This window comes from Balaenoptera acutorostrata, chromosome 1 (genome assembly GCF_949987535.1).
Source record: "Balaenoptera acutorostrata chromosome 1, mBalAcu1.1, whole genome shotgun sequence".
Classification (NCBI taxonomy): domain Eukaryota; kingdom Metazoa; phylum Chordata; class Mammalia; order Artiodactyla; family Balaenopteridae; genus Balaenoptera; species Balaenoptera acutorostrata.
In genome coordinates this window covers 46,659,754-46,672,171 of record NC_080064.1, presented here as the reverse complement: position 1 = coordinate 46,672,171, position 12,418 = coordinate 46,659,754, and the positions used below count along the sequence as shown (strand labels likewise).

General features: G+C 39.0%; 1 protein-coding gene across 6 annotated transcripts in view; it reads left to right on the top strand.

The window, feature by feature from the left end:
- USP24 (ubiquitin specific peptidase 24) overlaps window positions 1-12,418 on the top strand; it is a 146,703-nt gene that overhangs the window by 115,364 nt on the left and 18,921 nt on the right. For 4 of the 6 annotated variants that reach the window (XM_057540396.1, XM_057540403.1, XM_057540390.1 and 1 more), the window contains 10 exons: window positions 317-461; window positions 691-810; window positions 1,237-1,457; window positions 2,043-2,167; window positions 3,224-3,365; window positions 5,136-5,286; window positions 6,237-6,332; window positions 7,019-7,122; window positions 7,563-7,676; window positions 11,759-11,855. In XM_057540396.1, the coding sequence (XP_057396379.1) occupies window positions 317-461; window positions 691-810; window positions 1,237-1,457; window positions 2,043-2,167; window positions 3,224-3,365; window positions 5,136-5,286; window positions 6,237-6,332; window positions 7,019-7,122; window positions 7,563-7,676; window positions 11,759-11,855 (1,315 nt within the window). The remainder of the gene's footprint in view (window positions 1-316; window positions 462-690; window positions 811-1,236; window positions 1,458-2,042; window positions 2,168-3,223; window positions 3,366-5,135; window positions 5,287-6,236; window positions 6,333-7,018; window positions 7,123-7,562; window positions 7,677-11,758; window positions 11,856-12,418) is intronic. The other 2 variants (XM_057540399.1, XM_057540391.1) reach the window with 1 other exon arrangement.

The window sequence follows — 12,418 nt, the reverse complement described above, 5'->3', positions numbered from 1 at the left end:
TTATTCATTGAGAGGTTTGCAGATATATCTCCTAATGGATCTATAAATGTTTATTGAATTAAATTTCTTTGGGGAAATTTCCAGGGAATTAATTTCCATTTCTAAAATTTATTTGTTGAAATTCATAATTTTAAGCAATTCTGAGTGGTCAAAAATTGGCATTTTTGTTTAGTATACTTTTAGAAGGATGAGAAAGTGTGTGTTAATTATAGTGATTAGGAGTGTATCAATAGTTTTGTGTTCAATCTCAAGTATTGTGGTAATTTCAAGATTTTTAAATTCCATTGCTGATATGGTTTTTCTGTTATTTCCTAAGCAGATATGAGCGCGAGGAAGCTTTCATGGCTCTCAATCTAGGAGTTACTTCCTGTCAGAGTTTGGAAATTTCTTTGGACCAGTTTGTTAGAGGAGAAGTTCTAGAGGGAAGTAATGCATATTACTGTGAGAAGTGTAAAGAAAAGGTATTACATTTGCCCTTTTCAAAAAACAAGATTAATTTGTTATTCATGGACGCTGTCTTTATGTTTTATGTAAGATCAGTATTAAGCTCCTACTGTTACTGCCATTAGATTGTGTCATGACTTGTGTTCACAGAGATGGGAAAGCCCTGTAGAAATCTGTGACCTTCATATTAATTACTTTGTTATTTTATTGTCTCCATGGAGATAATTGGGTTTTGCTTCTCTTTAGAGAACAACAGTGAAAAGGACCTGTATTAAGTCGTTACCTAGTGTCTTGGTCATCCACCTGATGAGATTTGGATTTGACTGGGAGAGTGGACGCTCCATTAAATATGATGAACAGATAAGGGTAACTTTTTTTTTCTTGGTTTTTTAATAACCATTATTACTGTACTCCCTTTCTTGTTTCCTTTTTATATTTTCAAATTTCATCTAAAATGTGAAAGGCTGTGGTCTCAGCATTCTGAGAAGTACACAGCCCCTCGTCTTAAGCAGCTGCTGCTAGTGGTACCAGCAGATCTCTAGACAGTAACCCTCATTTCTAGAAGGCATCCTAGTGACAGCTATGAAGTGAAATCCTTTCCTTAATGCTCAAGCAAGAGACTGCTTAAACCTTCCTAGACTTGTGAGCCCTTCTGAAATTGTGTACTTGAATTGGAGGGTGGTCCTAGCTTAAATCAGGAAAACACATCCCTCTTCTTTGTACAGACTTAATTGGGTGTGACCCTATATGTTACTAACCAACATTAATGTGCTCTTTTTGCTTTTTAAATAGTTTCCCTGGATGCTAAACATGGAGCCTTACACAGTTTCAGGAATGGCTCGCCAAGATTCATCTTCAGAAGTTGGTGAAAATGGGCGAAATATGGATCAGGGAGGTGGAGGATCTCCACGAAAAAAAGTTGCCCTCACAGAAAACTACGAACTTGTCGGTGTTATTGTACATAGTGGGCAGGCACATGCAGGCCACTACTATTCCTTCATCAAGGACAGGCGGTAAGGGGTTCTCGTACCGCTCCCTCACTCCACCCTTCCGGTAGTCTCTCCTGTGTTCCCTGCCCTGCTGTACCTCTCCTCCACTCCCCCTGCTTTCCTATGTCCCTCCTCTGCTCCCCCTGCCCTGCTGTACCTCTCCTCTGCTACCCCTATCCTCCTATATCTTTCCTATGCATTCTCTGCCCTCCTGTATCCCTCCTCCACTCCCCCTGCCCTCCTATATCCCTCCTCCACTCCCCCTGCCCTCCTGTATCCTTCCTCTGCTCCCCCGCCCCCCTGTATCTCTCCTCTGCTCTCCCTGCCCTACTTTGTCATCCACACTTATCATTACGGTGCAAAGAAGCTTTCACATTGTTCTTTGATCTTATTTCATATTGGATTTTTAAAACTTGTTGCAATTGTTTTATCCCTTCAATTAGAAAAGTTGTTTAAGAAATTGAAGTAACTGTTGCTATATTTTCCTTAGGTGTTTTCAAATGGTAATTACCTGCTGTATTTGTAGACAATACATAGAGATAAATGCTGGGGATAGGGAGGTTTGATTTGTAACCTCATAATATTTGTTTTATCAAATCTGTGCTCTAGGGGATGTGGAAAAGGAAAGTGGTATAAATTTAATGACACAGTTATAGAAGAATTTGACCTAAATGATGAGACCCTAGAGTACGAATGCTTTGGAGGAGAATATAGACCAAAAGTTTATGATCAAAGTAAGTATTTGCAAATGTATATTTTCCATTAGTTTTATTTTCTTAATTTATAGTTTTCTATCAGATTGGAAGCAGTATTTTTTATATAAAAATAGAACAGATTTTATTTTTTTTACATACGACTGCTCTAGCCATGTAGATCCATGAACTCCTTGATAGCCAGGGTGAAAAGGTTCAAGCTGCTTACAGAATTCTTTTTAAATAATTCCTTACAACAGCCCTGGGATGGGGGGTGAGTTAAGTGGAAGAAATGAATATTAAAGAACAACTTGAAAGAATTTCAACCTTAAAAATAGTTTCAGAAGTAGTAGTCCACTAAAATTTTCAAATTTCCTTTTCACTTATGTAGAGGTGTGATTAATGGAGAAGATATTTCTAGCACCTGTGTTTTTAAAACCTTATTTGTTATGCAGTGTGGTAAAGGAATCTTTCCACAACCCTACCCCCAGAAGAAAAAATATAAGGAAAAGTACATCACAGAATCCCATCAGAATTTGTTATTTGAAGAAGAAATATTTTTCAGAGACCTTGACATTTTTGAAACCTGATTTTGAAATACTCTAGGGGCATTTAAATTTTTCCACCTGTATGAGATCCACAATGTTAGATTTTGACACCAGACCATGGTAGTCATGCATCTAATGGTAGTAACCTTTATTAGCTGAACATAGTGTCATTGCCAGAATTTACCTGGATTTGGCTCTTCTATGCAGAAATGGTTAAGTGAGGCCAATTATAATCCCATCCTATGCCACAGAACTTATTTTTAAATGTTACTTGCCTTTTGATTAAATTTCCACTTGCCTCGGAATGTTTACCTTCTTTCGCCTACTCTGCTACCATACAGCTCCTTACTCCCTGCCCCTCTGCATCACCTTCAGAGTGATTTTAAGCAGTGCTCTAAAAAGACACACACTTCACTTACGCTTTCCATTTAACAAATATAGTAAGTAATTACTTGCTGGATTTGTGGGTCCTTTGTTTTAGATTGTCAAGACAAAAAAAAAAAACCTTTTTTATTTACAAAGAGATTTTTCTTATTGTCTCGTTATGAAGCGAACCCATATACTGATGTACGCCGAAGATACTGGAACGCCTATATGCTCTTCTACCAAAGGGTGTCTGATCAGAACTCCCCTGTGTTACCAAAGAAAAGTCGAGTCAGCGTTGTGCGACAGGAAGCTGAGGATCTCTCTCTGTGAGTTTCTCCTCTGTGTAATTTGCTGTGTGATTTCAGTAGGTGATACCGTGATCTTCAGAGTATGCTGTTTGGGATTTAAGGGTAATTAGCTAAGCTAGAGAGAAATTCTAAAAAGAAAAGAAGTAAATCCCTCTACCCCTTTTCTTTTTTCTTGCTGCTACCTGGTCATTATTTCCTTGGCAAGAAGTTATTTTGTTTTCAGAAACATGCATAGAAATTATTTCATTCTAGAATTGAGATTTTTTTAAAATCTCATTTACTGAGTACACTTTATGTCCAGAGCATAGTTTTGGGTTGGCCAAAAAGTGCCTTCAGTTTTTAAGTAAAAATAAAAGACACATTTTTTATTTTCACCAAGAACTTTATTGAACAAAGTATTCACCCTTTTGTTCCACTGTCTTCTGCCATTTTTCAGGCAAATTCATAATTCCATCTTCCCAAAACTTTTTATCTTTTTGAGCAAAGAACTGTTCTAGGTGCCTTTTACAGTCTCCCAGGGAATTGAAATTTTTTCCTTTAAGAGAATTTTGTAAAGACCGAAATAAATAGAAATCCAAAGGTGCAAAGTCTGGTGAATACGGCAGATGAATCAAAACTTCCCAGCCAAGCTGTAACAGTTTTTGCCTGGTCATCAAAGAAACATGCAGTCTTGTGTTATCCTGATGGAAGATTATGCATTTTATGTTGGCTAATTCTGGACGCTTTTTGTCGAGTGCTGCTTTCAGTTGCTCTAATTGGGAGCAGTACTTGTTGGAATGAATCGTTTGGTTTTCCGGAAGGAGCTCATAATAGAGAACTCCCTTCCAATCCCACCGTATACACAACATCACCTTCTTTGGCTGAAGACTGACCTTTGGTGTGGTTGGTGGTGGTTCATTTTGCTTGTCCCATGGTCTCTTCCGTTCCACATTATTGTACAGTAAACACTTTCCATTGCCCATCACAATTTTTTTTAAAAACAGAACGTTTTCATTACGTTTAAGTAGAGAATTGCATGTGGAAATACGGTTAAGAAGGTTTTTTTTGCTTAACTTATGTGGAACCCAAACATCAAAGCAATTCACATAACCCAGCTGGTGCAAATGATTTTCAGCGCTTGATTTGTATATTTTGAGTATGTCGGCTGTCTCCCACGTGGTAGAATTGTTGATTGTTCTCAATTAATGTCTCGATTGGATCGCTGTCGACTTCAACTGGTCTACCCAACCATGGAACATCGGCCAGCGAGAAATTTCCAGCATGAAACTTCCCAAACCACTTTCGACATGTTTGATCAGTCACAGCACCTTTTCCATACACTGCACAAGTCTTTTTTTGCATTTCAGTTGCTTTTTTACCTTTCTTGAAATAATAAAGCATAATATGCCAAAAATGTTGCTTTTTATCTTCCATCTTCAATATTAAAATGGCTACACAGAGATTCACCAATTTTGATGTCTTTTTTAATGCACTCTGCTGTGACAGCTGTCACATACAGTCCAACAAAATTGTTTCAAATGAAGTTAAAGACAACTAAGTGCTACTAGAGCCATCTTATGGGAAAAAACGAACGAACCTTTTGGCCAACCCAATACTATACCAGCACCGTCTGGAAAGTTTTTTTAAAGGTCCTGTTTTCTGTGAATTTGCATTTTAATACATTAGATCAGGAAAGTATACAGTTTAAGTCTAATACCCTGTTTATGTTAAGTTTATCCGGTTGTAGCAAACTACTAAAACAATAGCTATTTTATTCTAGACAAACACTTTTCTGATTCCATCTGTTAGGTCAGCACCATCTTCACCAGAAATTTCCCCTCAGTCGTCTCCTCGGCCCCATAGGCCTAACAATGACCGGCTCTCTATTCTAACCAAGCTGGTTAAAAAAGGCGAGAAGAAAGGACTATTTGTGGAGAAGATGCCTGTTCGCATATACCAGGTAAGAACTGTATAAAAAGTTCTAAGGGGTAAAATCCAGATAAATGTCAAAATCTATCTCATGGGTCCAGAACTACTCCTGCCAGCCTTCTTGTGGACGTAGTTGTACCTCTAGAGCCACATCTTCTGACCCACCTTGTCGCAGAGGTGGCAACAGACTCAAGATTGGCCAGGGCTGTCACTGACCTGCTGTGTGACTGTGTGACACCCCACATAAACAAGGGGGAGGGAGTGGGCAGTGCAGAAACACATTGCTGAAATTAACTTATTGAATCTGGAGAGAAAAATAAGTTAAGGTTCATAACCTTTGGGTAAAACTAATATAAAAGTGATGACCATTAGTTATTGAATACCTACTCTGTGCTACATGCTTCAACAAATCCCTAATTCTTAAAACGCTCTCGTGGAGTACCAGGTTTTCTTCCCATTTTTCAGATGAAAAGGAGAAAAGGCTTAGAAAAGAGAAATGATCTGTCAGTGTCACAGAGCCAGGATTTAAATTCAGACTGTCCAGCTGCCCAGTCCAGACTTTATACACTAAGTAATCAAAAGCTAAGTAGCCAGAATCAAAAAATTTAAGAAAAATATGGAGTCTTTGATAGAGAGAAAGAGAGAGAACTGAGCATCTGAAACACAGAGAGCATGGAGCTGGTTGTACTTGGGAAAGCTCTGATTGTCCCTTTTCACTCAGAGTAACAGGTTAGAATTCACTTGTCCTTACATGGTGGTCTTCCTGAATTTCCCAGAAGAATTTGGTTTAATGAATCATAATTCACCTTTTTACAACTTCTTATCTTTGAAAGGAAGTTTTTCCTCCTTTTTAAAAATTTCAAGGCTTGAGACAAGTGTTTTTATGAACCCATTTTTACCTAACATATCAGTAAAAATGTCTTCTACATATTGAATAATTTACCCTGTTTCTTAAAAATAATTACCAATTTTCTTTTATAGATGGTGAGAGATGAAAACCTCAAGTTTATGAAGAATAGAGATGTGTACAGTAGTGATTATTTCAGTTTTGTTTTGTCTTTAGCATCATTGAATGCTGTAAGTACTAGTCGGATTGTTACTAAACAAATTAGAAAGGATCATAGTTAAATATCTGTCTATCCACTAAAGCATTCAGTGACTCACCCTCACTCTCACTTGTTAGCATTTAGATTAAACGCCAAAAAAAATTCCCACAAATGTGTCACTTAATGGGTGATATTAAAATACACGCAATATTCAGAATGTATAATGCAGATTGTGAATGAGTGTGGGTTTCTACTTACTGGCTTTTTTCAGTGCTCTTGTTATATTTTATAAAAAATTTAAAAGTAGCCATAGGTGATGTAAACGGATATGGGGCTATGAGGAGATTAATTATTCCCAATTCGTAATCAGATGTTACCAGACTCAAGATCAGCTTCTAAGTGCTTCTTTTTCTTGAGTACCATGATCACAGTTTGCCAATAAGGGAAAGACTTTCTTAGTCTGTTGGAAGCTTAATTAACATCCTGTGGTCTAAAGGCTCTATTTTGAGAAGCCTTCATAAAAGAAATGAAGGAGATATCTTTTCTTAATCTTTTTAAAATTTAACTGCAACATTTTCTATTATGAACTGGCTGGATTTTTCTTACTAGTATTTAACTTTATTTTATATATATCTCATTATTCAGTTCGTAACAATGCATAATAATCTATAAAACTTCTGTGAAAAATAGTCTGTCTTTTTTCTCCCTCTCTTGTAGACTAAGTTAAAGCATCCGTACTATCCTTGCATGGCAAAGGTGAGCTTACAGCTTGCCATTCAGTTCCTTTTTCAAACTTATCTACGGACAAAGAAAAAACTCAGGTAAGAAGTGATACGTTTTGTTGGTCTGTTGTGACAAAAGGCATTAATTAATTAAAGTTGAATTTATAAATTCAGGCACTTAAAAATTCAAAACATTGTTTTAGGTAGTTGAAGGCAACTACCTGATACACCCAGATGATTAAAATATGGGTTCCTATGTTTAAGGTATTTCTAATTCAGCAGGAAAGATGGACAAAACAGAAGAAGAAAGAACTGTGGTGTAAGGCATAAATGCTGTATGTCTTTAGAAATTGGGAAAAGTCATATCCAGACATGGGGCTTGAACTGACTATCCATGTTAGTCCAGCAGTCACTGAGTACATAACTTATCCTCCACCCCACCCCCCCAAAAAAATTTTTTTAAAATAAAAAGAAACCAGCGACACTCCATGGCGTTATTTGCTGGGCTGTCTAACATTGCTGTCTTTGCTTTTTTAAAGGGTTGACACTGAAGAATGGATTGCCACTATTGAAGCATTACTTTCAAAAAGTTTTGATGCTTGTCAGTGGCTGGTTGAATATTTTATTAGTTCTGAAGGACGAGAATTGATAAAGTAAGTGTCAGTATCTTTCAGTTAAAAGAAATTTGTGTCTCTTCCGGTGACTTAGAGCTGAAGCTTCTCGTAACTCTTTTTTATTTCAACTTGAAATTATTTTCCTGGTTGGAATCAGTTCTAAGCAGGTAACCAGGCGCTTACAGGCAACTACTGTTGCCCAGGGGATTCCAGAATACAAACCTCTTCCCTCAGACTCACAGTCTGGTGGCAGGTAAAGGTCAGCAGTCCTGGGTTACACAGTAATACTGCAGTATTGCTAATATGTTTGGATTCTGGCTAAAATATTATTTTTCAAAAAGTTTTTGATAGTAAGAGAGTGTGATAAATATACCATGATAGTATACTTACCTACACGTCTATAGTAAAAAAGTAATTGGATTTTTCAAGAAGGTCCGATCACTATGAATGTTTACACCTTGCTCCTTATTCTCTTATCCTCGGAGAGTTCAGCATCGATGCAGGGGACCCAGCGAGCACCTTGAGCTGTCAGTGGCCAGGCTGCCTTACCCCCAGTGGCCGCTTCCCTCCCTCTGCCGCAGCTGTGCCCCACGCCTCTCGGACGCGCTGAGCTGGCTCACCCACTCCTAGCCAATGGCCTTGCCTCAGCCTTCACCCACAGCACAGGTGGAGCCCCCGCCCCGTCCCAAGTTGCACACCAGCCAGTCTGTTCCCACCTTCTCCTTTCCTCCTGATATAATGGAGGAAGTGTCCTCTCTCCTCTCAAAATGAATCTCTCTGCATGAGCAAAGCTTCTCAAGGAAGTTGGCGTCTTTACCTTCCAGAGTTTTCTGTCAGGTCACTTCTGTCGGCATACAAATATGCTCTGGTATCTCTGAACTTAAAACAGACAACAAGGAATTCAGAAATGCAGGTCCCTTCCCACAGGGAGATCGTCGTGCGGCGGCAAGTTAAGATCTAATTGAAACTCCTGGTCCCGTATCCCCTTCATCTTGAGGTCTGAGCTTCAGACATTCATCCACTGGCCTGCTTGGTATCTCCACCTCTGCCTCCTCCAGTGTACCTCATACAGCAACAAAAGGGTTCTTTTGAAACAAACTAGATTATGTTACTTCTCTGCTTAAAAATTCTTCAGTGGATTCTCACCGCACTTATAATAAAATCCAAAATCTTTGCCATAATGTAACACAAAAGGCCTCACTTGAGTATGGGCTTTGCCTGTGTGTTTCACTTTCCACCTGGCTTATCATTCACCTGATTGTTGATTCCTTGAACACGCGAAGCTTTTTGCCCTGCCTAAAGATCTTTTCTCCAGTTATTCCCTGTATTTGAAAGTCTCCCCTCTACTCTTTGCATAGAAAGTGCCTTCTCATCCATCAGATGTCAAGGGCCACCCAATTTAAAGTAGGTCTGCCCTATTGTTTGCTCTGTCACCTCCACTAAACTTCAGCTTCCTGACGGGCAGAAGCTACTCCGTTTGGTTCCCTACATTAAGTGCTCACGTATTTGTGCATGAATACATTCATACAGTTCATAAAGAGAGAACACATAAACATTTCTTTGAAGTGTTCTTGCCTGTCCCTTTAGAGTTTGCATTAAAGATAACCTTTCACCCATTTTCCAGCTTAATTCCAAAATATCTTCCCATTAGGACTCCTGAGTACTGTGTTAAGCAGTAGAACGTCATAGAATCATCATCCATTTGAAAGGAACATGGCAAAATATTTAGTTTACCATCAAGCAGGCTCGCTCTTAAATATCTCCAGAGAAACTCAGTAACTTCCTTTGGTAGTATGATTTGGTTTCTTAGAATTCCTAATGGTAAAGAACCTAGTGAATTACCTAATCTAAATGTTCCTGGTAGAGTTTATTATATTTTGTCTTTCTTTATAAAGTCCAATTACTCATCATTATCAATTCCTCAGTGATTTGAAGAATTAATATTCTCCTTTCTCTAATTACTTATTTCTTTAGAACTTTTAAGATAGCTTAAGTTGTCGTTGTTACAACTAAAAAATAAACATACACTGTGCTAATACCTCAGTAACTGTGCATGTGAAGAGGCTGTCATCTCTCAGATTAGCCCCTCTGTAGCCCTCTTGAGGGACAATTTTTAAATGTAATTATAAGTGTAAAAAATTAAATTAGCAAATAATGCTTGCAAATTGATCTAAAGAAATTAAAACTACTAACATGAAGGATACTTTACATCTTTAAAATTTTTTTTATATTGTGGAAATTTTTAAACATACTCCAAAGTCGACAGAATACGAACCCTCTCCTGTACCCATCCCCAGCTCGAGTTGTCAGCATTTGGCCAGTCTTGTTTGCTTATCCCAATTCCCACACACGCTCACATGCATGCTTTTCTTTTATCCTCTCAAATATTTTAAAGTAAATTTCAGACATCATATAATTTCCCTATAAATTTTTCAGCATGTATCTCTAACAGGTTAAGTTTAAAAAATAAATAAATAAATAAGTGCTTTACCATCATCACTCTGAACAAAAGTGATAGTAATTCCTTCCTATCATCCTATACCCAGTCTATGTTCAGAGTTCCCCAGATGTCTCAAAAGTGTTATTTTACCATTGAATTTGTACAAATCAGGCTCCAAATGAGCTCCATTTGGTCTCCATTTGGTTTGTATGTTTCTTAAGGTTCTTTTAATCTGTAATTGTTCCATTTCCCCACCACCTTTTTTGTCATGCCATTTAACTGGGGTGAGACAGGTCATTTGTCCTATAGAACTGCCCATATTCTGGGTTTGTTTGCATTCTCACGATGCTTCCTAATGTCTGTGATAGGAAATGTGGAGCACCCCCTATAGATATTCTTTCCAAAAGAATTGTACCTGAATCTGATCAGACATCTAGAGCTAGATATTACAAGAGTACTTGTTATCTTTTAAGCTTGCCTGGAGTTGCCACTTAGAATCTTAGTGGATGTTAAACAGAGCCTTTGTGTCAGGTTCACATTAGGTAGCTAATGCTTAGCATTGACAGTTACGTGCAATGAGCAGAAGTGAAGTGGCTTCAGAAAGCTCCGCTGTCATCTTCCTGTGGGGAGAAGGAGGGCAGGGCTGTCAGCAAATGCTGCCCTCAGACAGGGACCAGAGCAGCTTTCACTGTTGTGACCTGAAAGAATGCATCAGGACAGTTTTGCCCTGGGTCATCAAAATTATGTTATATTAAATCTTGCTCATGGAACAATGAGACTTTTCTGTTAAGAGATATTAGAAACGATAGGTAAGTTTTCACTGTGCTGATTAGAATATGGGTTGTCATGTCAGAGTGCGTGTGTGAAGCAGAGAAAGAAAAGCTGACTGTGGGCAAGCGTGCAGTTACCTAGTTGCTCTCAGGTAGTTACCACCACCGCCCAGCGGCAGGGAGCGGGTGTTTCTGCCTGACCGTGCCCTCCGCCACATCTGAGGCTGCTGCCTCTACCGCCCTGGTGGTGTGGAGGATTGGATTAGGTCGTGCCTTTGCAGCGGGCAGTGTAGTATCCCAGTGTAACACTGGGTGTGCCAAATATGATGGACGTGTCTGATAAACCTTAAAACTGCTGTCATCATCATCATCATCATAGAAGAAGAAAGGAAGGAAGCAGGACCTTTTCAGCCTCACATGCTTTTGGGAGGACTGAGTAATAAGTAAACGTTGGGAGGGAAGAGGAGAGGAAAGTGAAAGGATGGAAATACCAGGTGCACAGGGGGATTAGGAGGTGCTGTGTTGACTCAGAACTTTTAATTTGTGTCTTATTCTGAGACATTGAAGGGGTGCCAGGGAGAACTACTCCTGGGTGAACAGAACTTATAAAATTTTAGGTTCTTTGCTTGTATATCTCTTGAAGTCTGAATTTACATTTATACAGATACTCATCTTAGGGGAAGAAAGGAAGAAGAAACAGGAAAAAATCCACTTTCCGTGTTCAAAGGTCTTGTTTTCCTTTTTCTCCTCCTTCCTCCCTCACAAGGGCCTGTGTGTGCTGACGCTCTCAGGAGACTTGAACTGACATCTTGGAGTAATTTTTTTCTTGGACAGTAGGTGGGACCATGTTGGGAAGGTTGGGTTATAGAAATCTATCTTGCTTTTTCACACCACGTTTCTCTTTATGTTAGGATTTTCTTGTTGGAGTGCAATGTGAGAGAAGTACGTGTCGCTGTGGCCACCATCCTGGAGAAAACCCTAGACAGTGCCTTGCTTTATCAGGATAAGGTCAGTCTTGTTTTCTAAATGTTATTTACACGTTCTGTTTTTACCAAATGTTTTAAAGTGCACATAATAAGAAAGAAAGCCTAGGATTAGAGTCTGGTAATTATCCACATAAAATGCACGTTCTGTGCACAGACTTCCTGATAATGCCAGGCTAGAAGGCATTCTGTCCTCTCCTCCTCAGATCCCAGGTGTCAGGGTAGGCTAGGAATTCAGATCTGCTTTGGTCTGCGTCAGGATTTTCTCTCTAGAGCACTTCCTTCTCAGAGTCTTCTCTCGAGAGTTTGTGTTCGATCTCTCTGCGTTAAGACCAACCTTAGTCTAGAGTCTCTAGTCTAGACCGACAGTCATTTTGAGCCACCCCTGGCTTTGTCTCTTCCCTCCTAAGTTATTTTCATGATCCGAACCTTCATTTGGCAGCCGGACCAAATAGTGCCATCCATCCAGGGGCATTGGCCACAATAGTTCCTTCTTTGATCTCCGTTATTCCCTAATCCTTGTTCCTGTTCTTCTGAATTTCTTCTTCTTCTTAACCATGTTTCCTGTAACATATTTTCTTCTGGTTC